The sequence below is a fragment of the Panthera leo genome, chromosome B4 (genome assembly GCF_018350215.1).
Source record: "Panthera leo isolate Ple1 chromosome B4, P.leo_Ple1_pat1.1, whole genome shotgun sequence".
Lineage (NCBI taxonomy): Eukaryota > Metazoa > Chordata > Mammalia > Carnivora > Felidae > Panthera > Panthera leo.
The window spans coordinates 126,258,582-126,278,025 of NC_056685.1; the positions used below are offsets into that span (position 1 = coordinate 126,258,582).

Consider the following 19,444-nt stretch of genomic DNA (forward strand, 5'->3'; position numbering starts at 1 on the left):
GTGAACCACTGGCGGGTAGCACACCTCGGTGGGTGGGGGTCACCTGCCCAACCTACCACCCTCCCGTCCTGGTACCAAAGCCAGGAGACTGAGGGGCAGGGCCAGCAGCAGAAGGACAGTATCCGCGGCTGTTCGTTCCCACAGACCCCCCGTAATTGCCGTGCAGCTGCCCCCTACTTCCTGCAGCCTTGGTCACCGCCGGGGGCGTGTGTGAGGGGCGGGGCTACGTGGAGCAGAGGAATCTAAAAAAAAAAAAAAAAAAAAAAAAAGGGCGAGATAATTAGCATCCTCTAATCCCATTGGCTCTCCGTCGGCCCTGCTTTACATACGCCCGCCCTGCTGGCTGCCAGGGTGTTGCGGGGTTCGGCAGGGTTTGCAGCCGCCGCGGTAACTGCTGCGCTTCAGTGCAGGGCGGGCTGGCGCTCTAGCGAACCTCGGGCCGGGAGCCCGAAGCCGGGAGCCGGGAACCGGGAGCCTGGACCCCGGAGCCAGCTGCCGGCAGAGCTGCTGCTGCGGCGGCATCTGAGTCCATTTCCGTCCTACGAACACTGAGGCCGGCGTCCGGCGGCTTCTGCGCTCAGCAGGGCCCAGGGAGGAGCGGGTCAGACACTTTTTATTTTATTTTGGAAGAAAGGGGCGAGTCCCGGCGTGAGCTTTCCTCCCGGCCTCGCTCGCTCCCCAGTGCGCCCCAGCTCCCGCCCGGGCTCTGGAAGATGACTTCGGGGTCTGCCCGGTGTCTACCAGCGGCGGCGGCGGCGGCGGCGGCCCGGGGAAGCAGCCGAAAGTAGTTAACACTTGGTAGTAGCGGCTGGTGGAAAAGTGAACCGAAGCAGCGCGGACTCGGCTCTCCCCGCGCGCCGGCTCCCGCTGCTCTCGCTGCTCCTTCCCTGGCGGCCGCAGCATGAAGTGGCGCAGCGATGGCCAGGAGAGGTAAGAAGCCTGTGGTGCGGACCCTGGAGGATCTGACGCTGGACTCGGGTTATGGTGGCGCGGCGGACTCGGTGCGCTCCTCCAACTTGTCCCTGTGCTGTTCCGACTCGCACCCGGCGTCTCCGTATGGCGGGAGCTGCTGGCCGCCTCTAGCTGACTCCATGCACAGCCGGCACAACAGCTTTGACACCGTCAACACTGCCCTGGTGGAAGACTCCGAGGGGCTGGACTGCGCCGGCCAGCACTGTTCGCGGCTGCTGCCGGACCTCGACGAGGTCCCCTGGACCCTCCAGGAGCTGGAGGCGCTGCTGCTGCGCTCGCGGGATCCCCGGGCAGGCCCGGCGGCCCCCGGCGGCCTGCCCAAAGACGCGCTGGCCAAGCTGTCGACGCTGGTGAGCCGGGCGCTGGTACGCATCGCCAAAGAGGCGCAGCGCCTGAGCCTGCGCTTCGCTAAGTGCACCAAGTACGAGATCCAGAGCGCCATGGAGATCGTGCTGTCCTGGGGCCTGGCGGCGCACTGCACGGCGGCCGCGCTGGCCGCGCTGTCCCTCTACAACATGAGCAGTGCCGGCGGCGATCGCCTGGGCCGCGGCAAGTCTGCGCGATGCGGCCTCACCTTTTCTGTGGGCCGCGTGTACCGCTGGATGGTGGACAGCCGCGTGGCGCTGCGCATCCACGAACACGCCGCCATCTACCTGACAGCCTGCATGGAGAGCCTCTTCCGGGACATCTACTTGAGGGTCGTGGCCTCCGGACTGCCCCGGAGCTGCAGCGGCCCTGGCCCGGGCTCCAGCTCCGGCCCAGGCCCAAGCTCGGGCCCCGGCACGGCCCCCGCGGCGGATAAGGAGCGGGAGGCGCCGGGAGGGGGAGCGGCGAGCGGCGGCGCCTGCAGCGCAGCCAGCAGCGCCAGCGGGGGCAGCAGCTGTTGCGCCCCGCCGGCCGCCGCTGCTGCCGCCGCAGCCCCACCGGCAGCAGCCGCCAACCACCACCATCACCACCACCACGCACTCCACGAGGCGCCCAGGTTCACCGTGGAAACGCTGGAGCACACAGTCAACAACGACTCCGAGATCTGGGGGCTCCTGCAGCCCTACCAGCACCTCATCTGCGGGAAGAATGCCAGCGGTAAGTGGCCGCGCGGGTGCCGCCTCCTCCCACCCAACCCCTCCAACTCCGGTTGCAAGTTTGCCTCGCACCCTTCCCCCCGCGTCGTTCTGGCCACCCACTGCTGTCCCAGGCCTCTGAGAGGACCGCAGAGCTGGAGGCGGCCCGAAACTCGTCTGTTCACCCCCGCGCTCGGAATCCGCGTACTTTACGCGCGCGGCTCCTAAGGTTCCGAAGTGCCGGAGAGCACAGTTCTGCCCCTACTGCAGGGCGGGGCGGCGGCTGCCGCCTGCTGACTGTGGGAAGAACCCATCACCATGTGGGGGCACAGGTTTGATCATTTGCCCCTAGTACGTATTTCTGCCATAGCCCTGTGCTTTGTTTTGTTTTGTTTTTGACCTTGAAGATGCCAAATTCTCGGGCGCAGGACTTTGGCTGCTTGGAATTACGGAAGAGGTGCATTCCTCCTACTGCCGCCCAGTTCTCATACTTCCCTGCGCCCTCCGGGACCCTATCTGGGCGCGGGTGTAGGAGAGGCCCCGCGGCCGTCAAGGCAGAACAGTGGAGAGATCGCTTGGCCTAGAAACAGTGGGGGAGAGGTGTGTGTGGTGAGAGGGTCGAGCGGGAAGACTTCTAGGTCCCAAGTTTTCCCGGGGCAGTTTTTGGAGGCTAGAGCGCACAGCTGGTGGGTGCTGCTCGACGGACACCCCCTTCCTCAATATCCGACCTTCCAGCTCCTGCCTCTCTCCGTTCCCTGTGGCGGGGAGCTGCAGCTGTCACCACTTGCCTTAAGGAGCGCCACTCGAGACCCGGGCAGGATGGGAGTGGGGCGGGGTTCTGCAGGGGGCTGTCAGTTTAGGGCGTCGTTTCCAGCAGGTTCGGTCATCCCCTCCCACAACCCCCGTTTTGGAGGCGGGAGCTGGGTGGGTTTGAACCTGCAGTTCTGGCGGTGGAGGGGGTGGGGCTGGGGGCTCTTGTTTTCGAGAGCTCGAGCTGGCGGTCCTGCCTGTCTGCGAAAGCCAGAGCTAGACACTTCAAAGCTTCAGTTTTCCACAGGAAATGGTAGAAGCGTAACTGGAGACTCTAAAAGCGAAATAAAACTTTGCTACATATTCGGTGGTTTGGCCGGAGATTGCGTGGTTGGAGCTGAAATGCAGTCTTTCTGGGTAGATTTCATTCATGTTGCTGCCTGTCGGTTTCCCGGGGGCTGAAGGAAAGATGCGGCGGGCGCGGCCCGGCCTCTGGGGGTGCCAAGTGTGTGCTTGTGAGTGTGTGCGTGTGTATGTTAAATGTGTCTGTGAGTGTGCGCAGGAGAGGGCAGGCGCGCGGGGCTCCAGCAAAAGCCCTTTGGAAACTGGCCCTCCAGCTCTCGGTCCTTTCACCTGGTTTTGATCATCGTTGGGGGAGGAGAGGGAAGGAGCAAAGTGGGCGTGGGGGTGGGGGAGGGGCGGGATCGCGACTTCCGCGTTGATCTGGAGACTCTCGAGGATCTCCTGGCCAGAGCCCTTCCCTCTCTGCTGCCAGTCGAGGGCGCAGAGGCTCCCCCTTACCTCCCCCCCAAACACACATGAAATCCTGACCGAGGCGGAAACCTGCAGGAGAAGGTTATTATTGATTGGTCTTTGCATAAGCTTCTTCAGAAGGGGGAGGATTCGCCTGAAAACCCCGGGACCTGTGGATTGGACTGCTCTGTGTATGGAACTCTACCCCCCCCCAAAAAAAAAAAAAAAAAAAACACAGAAGGGCTTAATTTTCCTCCCACCAGGTGCGCCCACCTCCCCTGATCGTACCTCTCCCATTACAATCATCCTTAATTCTTACTGGCCCACCAAACCTTTAGCTCCCTGCTGGGACTGGACCTTCCTTTTAGTAATCTCTCACAGTGTTTCCTTCCGAGTAAAGGAGCATCCCCTTAGGGGGCGCCAGTCTTGGGATCTGGGAATCTGGGCAACCTGCTCCACCCGCGTCTTTGCCATTCTCTTGAAGTTAAGACTTTAGCTGACTCTCCTTGGGCCTCAAGTTTCTTCATCTGTAAAATAAGGGTGTCCTGTAGCTCTGTCTGTATTAGTAACCTCTAAATTTTTTTCAAATTGGTTTTACTTTTATGATCTTTAACATCTTTTAAAGACAGTGTTTGTGTTTATCCTTTTCGGAGTGAGTATAATTTAAGGAAGGAGAAGACCACAGAGTTGGTTTTGGGCAGGGTGAGTGTGTGGTGATTGGGGTTTGCAGCCATCCTGGCGTTTACCACACCACAGAGTTTAACTCCTGGGTGTCAGGGCCCCTTCAGCCATTTCTTAGTATGAGATATACTGTAATTTCACTGTGATCTATCTCTTTTCTTTGAGCTTGTTCAAAATGGCAGGTCATTTATGCAGAAGAGAAAGGAATGAGCAATTAATTTCTTAGGTATCTGAAACATACATTAAACATCAAACCTATTAAACTGTTTTGCATGGCAGTCTTTCTGCTCTGCCGGCCTTATTAAGGAGCCCAGTCCTCACATGATCGATTTTTTCCCCCTTTAACTCCGCAGCATCACTTATTTCATTTGTGAATTCATTTATTCGTCAATATTTATTGAGCTGTTAGTAAATTTAAGGACTGCGCAAATATGCAGTACACAGGTAATAACGGCCAACATATATCCAGCGCTATTCAGATGACCCATTTGATCTTCAGCGTTCCCTTGAAAAGCTACTGCTGTTATCCCCATTATACAGAGGAGGAACTGAGGCACAAGGAACCTAACTGTTTTGCTCTTAGGCCATCCAACCCAGTTGAACAGAGACCCTTTACAGCCTGACAGTCTTTCTGTCCCAACACATTATTCTTGTTGTTTCTTTCAAACTGAACTGGGCCGTACTAGATTATTACATTTTTATAATCTCTACCAAAGTCTAAGGGAGCACCTGGTACACAGCTGGAGCTTATTAGATGTCTGTTAACACCTAGCATATAGCAGATGCTGAGTACTATTTGTTGAATGAATGTAAGAGGCCCATTAGCAGATGCTGAGTACTATTTGTTGAATGAATGTAAGAGGCCCATTAAATCTTTGGGATTTAAAATTTACCCATCAGCATCTATAATCAACTCTCTAAAGGCCTCTGAAGTCAGACTTCCTGGATTTGAATTTCAAGGCTGTCCTGTTCTAGCCGTGTGTTCTTAGGCATGTTACCTAACCTCTCTGAGCCCCATTTTCTTCAGCTGTAAAATAGAGGTAATCATTAGGATTAAATGAGATTACGTGTATAAAGGCATTACACTCTGGTGCCTGACACATGGTAGGGGCCAAAATGGTCATGGTAGTTGTGATAATCCAGGCACAGTGGTATCACACATCTTTATCTCATCCAAATGAACTCCTCTCTGGTGTGGACAGAGCCAGCAAGGTACAGGATTTTACTTGGATCCCCCTTCCCAAAATTCCCAAAGTCAAATAATTCATTGCACCCATCTCACGGATTGGCTCCATGGGCTCAGCCCCCACTGCCAAGGTCACAAAAAGATTGTTTTGGTCAAAAGAAAGTAGCTTATTTTATTTGCTGTATTTTTTATTTTTTTAATGTTTGTTTATTATTTTGAGAGAGGGAGAGAGCGTGAGCAGGGGAGGGGCAGAGAGAGAGGAAGACACAGAATCCGAAGCAGGCTCCAGGCTCTGAGCTGTCAGCACAGAGCCCGATGCGAGGCTCGAACCCACAAATGGTGAGATTATGACCTGAGCCAAAGTCTGCTGCTTAACCAACTGAACCACCTAGGCACCCTTTATTTTTAAATAAGCTGTATTTTTAAATAAGCTGTATTATTTTTAAAAAGGCATGCTTAGTGAAGTGCTAGGGAACTTTCCAGGTAATAGAGTTCAGAGGTATATGCATTTGTTGAAATGGCATTGCATTGTAAACTTAAGAATGTGTGTTTCACTATATTTTAAAATGTACTTTAGTAAAAACAAACAAACAAACAACAAAGACATTAAGAAAAAAAAGATAGACGTCCTTGACTGAAATTTTGTTGTAATGCAGAGAGAGTTTGAAGGGAAGACTGGAAGAGGCAGTGTGGTGTGATGAAAGGGATAAGGACTTTATACTGGGAAAGACTTAGCCTTGTATATCAGCTCTGCTGCTTTCCAGCAAATGACTTAATTTTGCTGAATTTGGTTTTCTCATCTGCACAGTGAGGATTACCAAAACAAACAAAAAAGGCATTAAAAAAAAAGGGAAGAAAATCCAAATCTACCACATACAGTGATTAAAGGATTAAATCAGATCAAGTATGTGAAAACACCTGTCACATAGTAGGCACTTAGCAATAATGGCTTCCTTAAAAAACTGATTATTCAGGCTGCTGATTTTGAATAGTCTCTTTCATTCAAGAATCCCAAATCACTTTATAAACATTAATTAACATGGGCCCCAGCCCCGGCAACACTGGCTTGGTGGGTAGGATGGTTTTCAGGTCTTTTTCTTCGCCGTTGCCCCCTTAGATTCTGTTGTGCACTAAATGGCTTACTCAGCAGTTTTCCTGTCCCCTATCTGGTCATGCTGTTCCATGGTGCAGTGTTGCTGTGCTGGACAAAAATGTCACAGAAGAAACCTAGCTTCTTCCAAAGAATAGCAAAACTATCTCAAGAGTCAGCCACGGCAGCGTCGGTGCTCACAGAGCACGTTTTTAATTAACTAGCTGAATGTAAATGAAAACTTGGAATTTGGGTCAGTGGAGGGTTATTTGGTTTCCTATGCAGACTTGCCAGTTCAGTGCTGGGGCATTTGCAAGTAGGGTGTTTCATGGAACAGAAAATAAAAATAACAGCAAAATAAAATGAGGAGGGATCAACCCGGAGACCTGGTGTCAGGAGCCGCATGCTGATGGCTTTTGAATAGGAGGAAGGCCTCCAATTCTGGGTCTATCATGATTAGTGACCTTGAGCCAGGCACCAAAATCACCTCCAAAATTGCTCTGATTATCGTCTACCGAGAGGTCTGACTTCGAAGTCAGGCACACCCATAACTTGCAAGCTTTCCTATCAGTAAAATGGGTATTCTAATAATAGCTACAGTTATGTAGTGCTTATTACATGCCAGGCATGGTTTCTCTTTATTATAATCATTATAATCACATTCGCTGTTATAAAAGACAACCCCCAAATCTCAGGAATTTAACATAATAGAAGGTTGTTTCTTACTTGCTAAAGTCTGATTGGGAGAGGAGTGATGGGGGAGGAGAAGGAAGGTCAGTTAGGTACCAAGATTGATGTGTTTGGCTTTCTTTACCTTTTAGTATGTGGCCTTCAGGGCCATACTAGGACATTCATCTAGCTAATAGGTAGAGAAAGGAGAGAGTAGAGATCTTACGAAAGGTGTTACGGGCTAAGCCTGAAAGGGATCTCCATCGTTTGTGCTTATATATCCTTGGCCAGATGTGCCAGGGTTTCTCCAGCCACCAAATATCTGTGTGTATCCTTCTTCTCTCACTTAAAACATGTTCCCCTTCCCAAGGGAGGACACTAATATTCTGTGCAGTCATTGCTTGCAGAGGAAAGTTGAGGATCTTTGGGTGAAGCTGAGTTCTAGCCATTGGATTGTGTATGGCTTCTCATGGTCCAGGGAGCCATGAGCCAACAGAGACATGTTATCTGCCCCTCTGCATCCATACTTCCACATTGGAAAGGGCAGGGTAGCCGCAGTAAAATTCCCATTAAGAAAAAGCAGTAGTGGAAGACACACACAGGTCACTGGGTTAGTTCTTCTGAAACCTTGGCAAGCAGGCACTGTGTAGTTGTGCCCTGGAAATGGGTGATGTTCCTTGCTTAAGCCCTGAGTCTGCTTCTGGGAGAAATTTCCTGGTTTCTTGTTCTCCATGCTCCTGGCTCTGCCTTGTGGTGGGAGGATTGTCTGTCCATTTTTTTTTTCTTGGCCCTTCCTGAAGCAGGTCCTGAGGGGTATGACCAACCTGAAGCTCTAAATCTTTTGTAACCTAGTTCCTTCCTGCCCTTGAACTTCTAGGGGCCCAAGGATTGTTTTAATGCTGTAACGGTAAAAGATTTTTAAAATGCACGCTTAGAGATGTTGCCAATGCAGTTCTCTTAACAACTTAGTAGGATTTTCATCAGTGACATCGAATGTGACGATAGCCACACCCATAGTCATTTCCTAGAGCTAATTATCAAACTGGATTATTTCTTCACTTTCTTACCTGGATACCTTTCTTTATCTCCCCTTAATGACAGCTACCTTGCAGCCATCAGGCTTATGCGGAAGCTTATACCCTTAATCTGATCATTTGTTTCACTTAAAAGTCTTCTCAGTCTTTACTCTTATTGTTTGGGGTCTAGAAATCATTGTCTTTTTCAGCTCCTCTTTCTTATTAATGCCTTGCTAAACTCAGCCAGGAGCAATAAAGCAAACTATTACCATTTTTTTTTTTCCCTAAACATCTTTCTCTAGAGCCTATAGGCTCAGTTGGCCCAGTTTCTGCCTCTGAGTCGTCCTAGGTGACAGTTAACATTTTACCACTGTCCAAAATGAGGCTGTCCAGTTTCCCAGGCTCTACTATCTGACTTCTAAGCCAGGACCACATATTTAAGCACCCTACTTCTGGTACCAATTTCTTTAGTAGTCAGGGTGATGGTAGCTGTTAGATCAGATCAACCATAACATCTTAGTGGCTAAACACAAGAAAAGTGGTCGTCTCATTCATGTTGAGAAAAGTTGATGCCAGGGCAGGGAAGTGCTTTGTTCCACAGAAGTTGACGGAGGTTCTGTCTTCTGGAACATTTGACTCCCCAGAACTTCCATGCTCGGGGACAACAGGAGTGTGGAAGAGTGCAGGAGGTTTTTATAGGACAGTCTGGATGTGAGTATATCAACTCCTTCCACATTCCAGTGACCAGAGCTCAGTCACATGGCCTCACCTAGAAACGAGGGGGCTGGGAGTTATAGTCTCTGGCAGGGTAGCCATTCCCAACTACAATTCTAGATTAGAAAGTTGAGGAACAAAAAGTTTCAAGAATCTGTCTGAGGTGACACAGCTCACAAATGGCTGGGTCAGATCTGAACCCAGGCAGTCTGGCTCTGGACTGCCCCTTAGGATATTTGTGAAGATTAAAATAATATAAAAGAAATGACACAGTGTATACAAAGTGTCTTTCCCAGTGTCTCATGGTAAGTAAATACTTTATACCTATCATGCTTTACGTTTATTATTATTGTTACTGTCATCCTAATCCGGAAGTGGGGTGTGGTGTAGATTCATGGTGAATCAGTATGAACCTTTTAGGCATGGGAAGAATATGAATCCAAAACGAGTGGGTGCCCTCGGAAAAGTGTATTATGTACCTGTCTCTTCCCCTCCAGCACCCCTTGCAGAGGGGCTAACACTTGCTGGGCCAGGTAGTGTACTAGCAGGGCGTTCCAGAATACTTCCCGCAGTCTTCACCCCATTCTTGTGAAGTGCGTGTTTCCTCTTCCCATTTTACTGGGGAGGAAACCCAGGCTCAGACAGGTTCAGTGGCTGGCTGAGTTGCCACAGGTACTGAGGGGTAGAGTTGGGGTTTGGGCTTCAGAACCTGTGCTCTCTGAAGGGCTACAAGCACCGTGGTGAAGATGAGCCTCTGAGGGGATCCCAGAACAGCCCAAGGGGTGTGTGGAGTGGAAGGCACAGCTTGCCTTGGTGCTGGTGCTCCTGGTTGAGGATTGCCCTTCATGTAGTATGTGATCCCAGCTCTTTTCTCAGCTCGTGCTGGTTTTCCCCATCCTGGCTGCCCCGTGAGGTTGCTGTGTAGCCTCTTCAGCCGAGGCCTCGGAGCGGTGGGTGGCTTTGTGGTCTCCAGGGGACAGCTCTGTCCATACCCTGCCTAGCTGGGTCAGTAGACTCAGTGCCAGAAGGAGGGCGGGCCTTCTCACTAGAACTGAGTGCAGAAATCTGTGGCATGATGGAGAATTTGTTCTGGCCCCCCTGAGAATCCCAGGGCTGGAGTTTTCTCAGACTTTAGAGTTAGTGGACCAAGGTGTAAACTCTGGTGACCTCGGGAAAGCCAGGTAACCTTTCTGAGCCTGGGTTTCCTCATCTGTTAAATGACGATAATGGTAGTACGTCCTTACGGTGTCATCGGGAGGATGAGTTAGTTCATGTAGAAGTCCCTAGAATAGGTAGTATTGGACGTATCACAAACAATGTCTGGTAGCAATTATTATTATTATCAAATGTTTAAGAGGTGCCAGCTTCCTTGCTTAAAGATCTGCTTCTTGAACCCTGCTTCATGTATTGAGGAAAAACCTTCAAACACTCTACCAGTAACCAGGCTTCCGGGGTTTGACCACTTAACTGGTTGTATGATATCAGACAAGTTACCTAACCTCCCTGTGACTCATTCTTCCCCTTTGTTAGGTGAGAATAATAATAAAAGCGAATTCTTAGGGAAGTGTCTGACATGTAGAAATTGCTTGATAAATGTTGGTGTTGTTTTATTATGTTCATTATGATTTTTTTCTGTAGGCACTATGTTAGATGTTAAGTAACATGGTCCCTGACCTCATGGAGCTTGCAGGCCTGTAGTGAATTATTTTCATCATGAATAATCATGTAGGTATACAACTGTGATGGTTGCTACAAAGGAGAGATACCTGGGGTAGTCAGGAGTAAGGGAAGGCTTCGATGAGGATGTGAGGCTTGAGTGAAGTCGAAGAATGACCCATTTGGTTGAAAAGGTAGAAGATACTCCATGATGCAAGCAGAATGTGCAAAGGGCCTGTGGCAGAAGGGAGCATGGTAAGAAGGAGAGCAGCCAGGATGGCTGGAATGGGAGAACAAAGTGAGGAGAGCTGGGTGGAGGTTGGACCAAGCCATCTTCCAGATTAAAGAGTCTTCTTTTCCCAAGGACACTGGAAAACCTTTGAAAGGTTTTAAGGAGGGCAGCACTATGATCAGACTTGTGGTCTAAGAAGCTCATGTAGGCTGCAGTACTGAGAACAGATAGGAAGGAAGGGAAAGGTGAATGTGGGAAGGCCAGTTAGATATTGTTACCAGCCCCATCCTACCCAAGAAGAATCTGAGGCTGTGAGACATTTCGTAACTTGCCCAGAGTCTCTGAGGCAGTGAATGCAGAGTGGGGATTTGAGCTCAAGTCTGAGGGACTTCAGATTCTCCCTTTCTCCCACCCATGTGGTAGCATTCCTGGGGAGCATTCCCTTCAACCCTCACAATTTTACAGGTAGGGAAACTGAGGCTCAGAGTGAGACTCCCCTTGCCCAACGTCACAAGGTCTTACAGCAGAGCTGGAACCAGTACCCGGGCTTCTGGATTCTTAGCCCGTCTCCTATTCTCTGTGATGCATTGCTTCCTCCAGACCAGCTCGCTCCTTGGGGGCAGAGAGGGCTGAGAAGCTGCGTTGTTGACAGCAGTTTTCGAGATTAATTTACAGCCAGGCTATACCATCTCCAGCTTTTACTCTGCGTATCACAGTAAAAGAAATGCTAGTCCAGGAGCATGGGGGAGGTTCCCATTCGCTTGCGACTGAGCCCACGAAAACAGTTACTTACTGTGAAGATCAGGCATGCTCCATGCGGAACCATATTAGCCGCTCCCCAGTGGGTTAACATCCAAAAGCAAATCAGAGAGGCAGTTTGATACCTTAAAAAACAATGCTCGTGTCAGAGGTTGAGGCTGCTTGTATTAACTGGGTTCTTTTGGGTGGCGTGTGTCATTGTTTCTTCCTAATCCCAGCCCATAGCACCACCCAGAAGTCAGGATGTGCATGCAGAGGCAGACACAAATTACCAATCAATCTCTCTCTCTCTCTCTCAATGGCCTCAGAGAATTTCAAGTACTGGGGAACAGATACAGCGTTTCCTTTCCTCGGCCTCCCCTCTGGCCTCTTTTCTTGGCCTCCTGCCCCTCCTACCCCTTGCAGCCTTACCTTTGCTGACTCTGAGGGCTAGGGCCTGGGCTCACCCTTGTGAGCAACAATGGACATGGTCCTGCCCTGAGAAGCTTGCAGACCTGAAGTAGGTTTAGTTTATCCACAGTTAATCACCCAAATGTAAAACTGTGCCCGTGACCGTAGCTCCTCGGCAGAGGTTCACAGGGTCGTAGGACAGAGTCTCCTCAGACTGTGGGGTGAAGTCTGGGGAGGCCCAGCTGCCCGTCCTGTGTGCCTCCAGGGGTGACTGGGGATACCAGACCTCCGGGGATCGTGGGTGGGATTGGGGGTTAAGATTCGTGGTTACCTTCCCACCCTGGAGCCATGTCATCGGGGCCGGGAACGGAGCTGGGAATCTCCTCTCTCAATTCTGAATTCTGTGTGTGCCCCACTCTCTTTAGAAACCTACCCCGCCCCTCCACCCACTCTCTCCATTCTGCAGCTGCCATTTTCAAGGCCAGATGCTGAGTCTCCAGAGGCTTGTTCTTCCCATTCCTGGGGCGGACTGGTGTGGGTGGGAGGCTAAGCGAGTGGCCAGGTGTGGGGCGCCCCCTCTTTCTCTTCCCCTCTCCATCTCCCAGGCTCCTTCCCTCCTGGTCCTGCTGCTGCCGCTGACCCTCTTGCTGTTCCGGGTTTTCCTTTCCCTTAGCATGAGAGCTGTGGAGGAAAGAGCGACAGACCGGGAGCAAGCTGGCGATTTTGCAGCCTCTGGTGGTCTCAGCATGTGGAACCCCTTGGGGCAGCTGGGAGCCTGCAGAGTGGGGGCTGGTGGTCGAAAGGGAGGGGGTGCAGGAAGGTGCCTGAACCCTCTAGCAAGTAGGAGGGCTTCTTCGGCTCAGGCCTAACCGGGTTTACATATGCTGTGTGGCCTGGGACAGGCCCTTGACCTCTCTGAACCTGTTTCTTCTTATAAGAATGGGAAATAATGATAATGCTAGGTTCTGGTATTCATGCTGCCATAAGTGTCAAACAAGGCAACACTTTGGAAAACAGTAAAGCCTGGAATTTACTAATGGGAAAAGGTAACATTTACGGAGTGTTCATCACTGTATTAGGGCTTTCCTGAGAAACAGAACCAATAGGATATATAGAGATTATATATGAGGTGATTTGTTATGGGAATCAGCTCACATGGTTGTGGAAGCCAGAAAGTCCCACAATTTGCCAGTGCTAGATGGAGAACCAGAAAAGCAGGTGGTATAATTCAGTCTAAATCCTGAAGCCTGGGAACCAGGGGCCACTGGCGTAAGCCCTGGAGTCCGAAGGCCTGAGAACTAGGATTTGCTGCCCTTTAGCTTCCCAGTGGCCTGTGTGAAAAGAGCCATCGTGAGCAGATAACACAATTCACAGTATGATGGATGAGACAGAAATAAACTAGCTGCTGTAACTTTTCCTGCAATTTAGGCCTGAACGAAATTTATCAGCAGGAGGCTAGAAGCAGTTATTAAGTGGCACTTAGCAACCTCACATTTCAGCCCATAGTTGTTAAGAAAGAACAAAGAGAGCCTCCTCTTGATTGCAAAGGGTCTCTCTCCCCTGTCTGTTCCGCACCCCCCCCCCCCACCCCATACCTTACCGAACATCCAGTTGTGGTATGTGAGTAAACAGAAGGCCAGGGATGGGGCAGCATATCAGTGTCCCTCCTGTGTTCTGGAGGAGGGTCTTAGGGTCAGAAGTTGGCCTGGAAGCTTCTATCTGTGTCACATGGTCCCTAGAGACAAGATATGCATTCATTTGAGTAAAAGTATATAAATGCTCCTCTGGGGAAAAATTAGCACCCTGTGCACTGTACCTGTAGATGTGGTCTTCAGCAAGCCTGGGTGCAAATTTAGGGAGGGCGGAGAGTGCTGGATGGGGTCTGGGCTTTGGAGAGATCAGCACCAGTGTGGTCAAATACCATCCTCTTAAGGGTTTAAAAACAGAAGAGGGGATGAAGCCCACTGTAGAACAAGCTGTGTGGTCTCAGGCAAGTGATTTAACCTCTCTGGACTTTTTTCCTTTTAATTTTTTTTTTAATGTTTATTTATTTTTGAGACAGAGGGAGACACAGCATGAACAGGGGAGGGTCAGAGAGAGAGGGAGACAAAGAATCCAAAGCAGGCTCCAGGCTCTGAGCTGTTAGCATGGAGCCTGATGCGGGGCTCGAACTCACAGACTGTGAGATCATGACCTGAGCCGAGTTGGAGGCTCAACCGACTGAGCCACCCAGGTGCCCCTGGGCTTTTTTTTTTTTTTTTAATTATTTATTTTGAGAGAGAGCAAGCTGGGGTAGGGCAGAGAGAGAGAGAAGGAGAGAGAGAGAGAATCCCAAGCAGGCTCTGTATTTATTGTCAGTGTGGAGCCCAACACAGGGCTCGAACCCAAGAACCATGAGATCACGACCGGGGCTTGAAACCAAGGGTCAGATGGACGTTTAACCTACTGAGCCACCCAGGAGCCCCTGGACTTGTCTTCTTGTCTAAAAAATCCCAAGAGTTTCAAGGCTCAAAGGATCATCAGTTATGATAGCGATCTGTAAACTACAAAATAATCATTTGTCCATTCATTCATTCATTCGACAGATATTTGTTGAGGGCCTGCTGGGTAGGAGGCATGGTTCTGAGCACTTAGCATATATCAGTTCACAGACAGACAAAGACCTTCATAGACCATGAATTCTAGTTGGCGGAGACCTTAAACAATTGTAAGTAAGCAAATATAGGATGTCAGAAAGTGATAACTGCCATAGAAAAGGTAAATCAGAGTGAGGGGGATTGGGAGGGCTGGGATGGTGAGTTGTAATTATAAATAGTGTGGTTAGGGTGGTCCCACTGAGAAGGTGACATTGGTGCAGACAGGTGAAGGAGGTGAGAACTTCGTGTGAGTATCAGGGCGCCTGGGTGGCCTAATTGGTTAAGCATCTGACTTCATCAGGTCATGATCTCACGGTTCATAAGTTTGAGCCCCATATCTGGCTCTCCTCTCAGCACAGAGCCAGCTTCAGATCCTCTGTCTCCCTCTTTTTCTGCCCCTCCCCAGCTTGTGTGCACTCTCTCTCTTTGTTAAAAATAAACAACAAAAAAATTTAAAAAATTAAAAAATGGTAATGCAAATACTAAAAAAACAACAAAACAAAACAAAACTGTGTGAGTACCTGAGGAAGGAGTGCTGTTGGCAGGGGAACAGCCAGTACAAAGGCCCTGAGGCAAGAGTAGCAAAGAAGCCCTTGTGGCAGAGAAGTGTAGGTGAGCCAAGAGGAATAAGAAGTGAAAGCAGAAAATTATAGAAAGCCAGGTTGGGCAGGTCCTCATAGGCTATTGTAGGCTTTGGCTTTTACTTTTAGTGAACAGGAAGCCATTACAGGATTTTCAGTAAGGATTTGTAGGTCTGACTTATGATTTAAAAGGATCACTCCGGTTGCTGGTTGAAAAACAGGCTGTAGAAGAGGAAGAGTGAAATGAAGACCACCGGATAGAGGTTCTTAAAACAACCCAGGCAGGAGATGGTGGTGCACTAGACCAGGGTGTTAGTAGTGGAGGTGGGCTAAGAAGTGGTTGGACTGGGGTCATAATGAAAAGGAAGAGTCACCAAGACGTTGTTGACACATTGCAGGGGAGGGGGGGGGGTGGAGGGTGCGGTCAGGAAAGGAGAGGAGTCAAGGATGACTGCAGGGTTTTTGGTCTGAACAACTGGAAGGATGGAATTGCATAAACTGAGCTGGGGAAGCCTGCCTGGGGAATGAACAGGTTTGCAGATGGCAGAGAGATTGGGAGTCCAGTTTGGAACATGCGAAGCTTAAGGAGGCTTTGAGATCCTTAGGTAGAAATGTCAGCTAGGTGGTTGGATAATCATGGCTGCATTCAGGAAAGACTTGGGTTTGCAGGTATAAACTTAGGAGTCAGAAGCATATAGATGGTTTCTAAAGCCATGAGACATGACAAAGCCCCCTAGGGAATGAGTGTAGAAGAGATAGGTGGGCCAAGGGCTGGGCCTTTCCGTGGGCCAGGCCGAGGAGGAGCCAGCAAAGGACACTGAGAAGCAGGAGCCAGTAAAAAGAACAGAAATGTCCTCATAGTCAATGGAAGAAAGCATCTAGGAGGAGGAAGGGCTCATCTGTGCCTTGTGGCCTGCGAGGTAGTCACCACCATCATATCCTGAGCTGTGGGGGTATTTTCGCCTGCCGCCCCAGGGACCACTTTGGGCCCGAAGCAAACAAGCAGGATCAAGGTGCCTGATGGGGACCACACTAACCATAATGAACCAGGAAGATGTTTGGTATGTTTTCTCAAAGGGATGGAGGCAAAATGGTCTCAGTGTGTCATCTATAAACTGAGGGGATTAGACCGAATCACTGACTTCAGACTGGACTCTCATGGTCTGAAAGTTCTCTAAAGGGCATTCAAGTGGGGAGGCTTCCCGTCCCACCCTGCACACTCACTTCACCAGAGCTGCTACCCTTCCATCTGTTTTAGTATATTTGACTTTTGCATAAGATGCATTTGAGAAAGGGATTCTGTTTGTTGCCAGATAGAGTCTGCAAAGCACTGGTCTGGAAGATTAGCAAGTCCTTCCTGCTCTGACATCCTAGGAGGCTCAGCTACTCAGGGAGCAGGGATGCCACCATGTGCCTGTTTCTGTGCTTTGTTTGGCTTTGGCTGTGGAGATCAGGAGGGTGTGTCCCCCCGGGGCTGGGAGAAGCACTGAGCCAAGTGGAATAGGGAAGGGAGAGTTAGGTAGGTGCTGTGCCTGGAACCTTGTAGAGCTCCAGGATCCCAAGGGGATGGAAGAAAGAAGAAGAACCATTATTGGCAACAAACAGAACTGGTAGGATGCAGGGTCCAATTAGATGCTTCCAAGTCTAAGATGTCTCCTCTCTCCCCCTCCTCCTTATTGTTTGCAATTCTGCTTTTCTCCTGATGCAAAGCTCTTCTTTTTATCCCCCCTTCACTGTTGCACCCTCACCTCCTGGGTGCCATTTTTGATACAAGGGAGCAAAGGTGGAACTCATCAAAGTCATCTCTGAACCAAAAATAACCCTGTCCAGCCAGACACGTCCTGACCTTCCAGGTCAAAGTGCTTGCTTTCATTTGTCAGTGCTGCTACATTCACCTATGGCTCTCAAAGGTCTGAGGTTTAAAGCTGGCTTGCCTCTGTATTAAAGAAATATGTATATTTTTTTCCTAATAAGTTCTGGGAGTAAATCAGTTTTACATCAACCAAAGGATCAGTCCTGAATTCCTAAACCCCAGTGTAGAAGATGGGGGCTTTGGGATGTTATGACTTAAGTTGTTTGCTCATTAAAATGTCTAATCTGGCTGATGTTCTGGGAAGGAGTCTGTATGGTGTATCTTGCTATGTAGCCAAACGTCTGAGATCAGACAGCCTGGGTTCACAACATGGCATCATCCCTTATTGGCTGGTGGCCTTGGGTGAGTTCTTCTCTCCTGGCCTTAGTTTCCCCCCCCGCCCCCGCCCCCACCAGCGCATAGGAATGTTTTGGGGCTGGGACGAAATGCCATGATACTTATGAGCACTTAGTGTGGGGCAGTGAGCGCTTGACACATGACAGCTATTATTGCTGAAATTCTCAGTCCCTAGTCCCCTGAAACCTCTACTGTACCACCCATCAGGTTATACTGTGAACAGCCCACTTACCTGTCCATCTTTATAGGCCAGGCGATTTCCTGTTCATCTCTGGGTCTCTAGTGGGCACATAGTTGGCACTTACACAGATTTGTTCAATGAATGAATGAGGCCATGGAACACAAGCTCCATGCGAGCAGGGTATTTGTATATTTCACTCCCCACCATCACCCCGAGACTTAGAACGGTGTCCACACATAGTGGGCACTGAGTAAATATTTTGTAGTCTGTGAAATGAGCCATGGATCAATGAAACTTCACTAACAGGCAAACCAAGAGCCTGGAGCTAACCACTGGCCAACGGGCTGGGAGTCTTCCCCTGTATTTCTAAATTCCCAGCCCTGAAAAGCTCTCCTTTTCAAAGCTTGCCTCTCTCTTTGAAGAAGAGAAAAAGAATGGTTCCTCATTATTCCTTTATACCCACTTTCCTCCTGTGAGACCGCACCTTGCTCTCATTCAAAGCTGAAAGCTGTATCTGCATATAGACTCTTGGATCTTCGAACTGGAAGAAGCCACACAAGGCTCCTGGTATAGCCCTGCTGCCTTCAGATGGGTGTCAGGTGGAGTTTGCAAACCAGACATCTGAGAGCCAGGGGGATTAATAGATGTGTGTGGGGCCGCACCACTGTTGGCAGATGAGCGGGTCAGAGAAAGTGGAAGGTCCTCACTTCACGGCTGGACCTGGGCCTTAGCTCCCTGAATCCCAGCTTGGCGTCCATGCTGCCATGCTGCCCCAGGGAAAAAGAAACAAGGCTTTGTTTCCTTTACTCAACTGTGATTCAACCCTTTGTCCTGTTGATTGAGGTCCGCCATGGTCGGAATCAGTGTAGAGCAGTCTCCAGACATTCTCTCAGCTCAGTCCCTCCAGCCCCACCGATGAGGTCGGTATCTTTAGTTTGCCCCGCACAGCCTGGGGAACTGAGTCAGAGAGGCTGAAGAGACCCACTGAGGGCCGTGCTGTCTGGGTGCAGGAGCTGGGAGTCCCGCCCTGGCCACCTGGCGGGACACTGGCAGGCTGTCCTGTGACCCATGCTGGCCGTCGGCAACAGGGGTGCAGTGTGACCCGTGAGAACTCCTTAAATGTTCTAATAACACTAAGACTGTGTCTAGACCATGATAAGACAGCTGGTCAGTTCCACAGCGGAAAAAAAAAAAAAAAGAATCCGCGATTAGACGAATAATCAATTTAATCAGATTGGCAATGTGGAATTGTAAAGAGAAAGCAACCGTGTATCTATTCCCACCCCCAGTACCCCCCACCATGACTCAGTGTTTGTGGTTTTGTTGGTCTCTCTCCATCTCTCTTTGTCCTTCATTTGAGAAGTAGTTCAGCGTCTACGAAACACTAGGCACTGGTATAGGAGGAAAAGCACACGTCGCTACCAGCATATAGTCCAGTTTTGTGATTACAAAGACCAGGACCACTTTTTTCCCTGGAACAGTGTGACACTTATTGATTCAAATACTTAAGCTGAGCCAGTTTAACCCGATGCTCCTATTGACTAACTCAGGTCTGTGTCGTCTTCCCCCTTCCTCAGGGAGCAAACTCATCTGCCAATTGAGTAGCATTGAAGCAAGGGGCCCCTGGAAGAGAGGAGGAAATGTTTGCTGTTTTTCAGGTTGCACTAACTGTAATTGTGAACCCCACAGTGCTTGTTATTATTAATTCTTTAGGCCTCCACAGTTTACAAAATTCCATCAGTTATTTCTATCAGTATTCCTAACAGCCCTGCGTATTAGCATGGGTGGTAGGCATTAGTGGCCTCATTCTGAGGGTGCCAGAGGTGACCTGTCTTGCTCAAGGTCGCTAAGTAAGTGGCAGCACGGGGCAGCTGTTTGAATCCTAGTCCGGTGCTCTTTTTGTGCGTC

General features: G+C 49.9%; 1 protein-coding gene across 1 annotated transcript in view; it reads left to right on the plus strand.

Moving 5' to 3' along the window:
* Positions 1–400: 400 nt before the first annotated feature.
* The window catches only part of BTBD11 (BTB domain containing 11), a 313,797-nt gene continuing 294,753 nt past the window's right edge, over positions 401–19,444 (plus strand). The window contains exon 1 of the mRNA XM_042947621.1: positions 401–2,055. Coding sequence (XP_042803555.1) covers positions 918–2,055 — 1,138 coding nt within the window. The 5' untranslated portion in view covers positions 401–917. The remainder of the gene's footprint in view (positions 2,056–19,444) is intronic.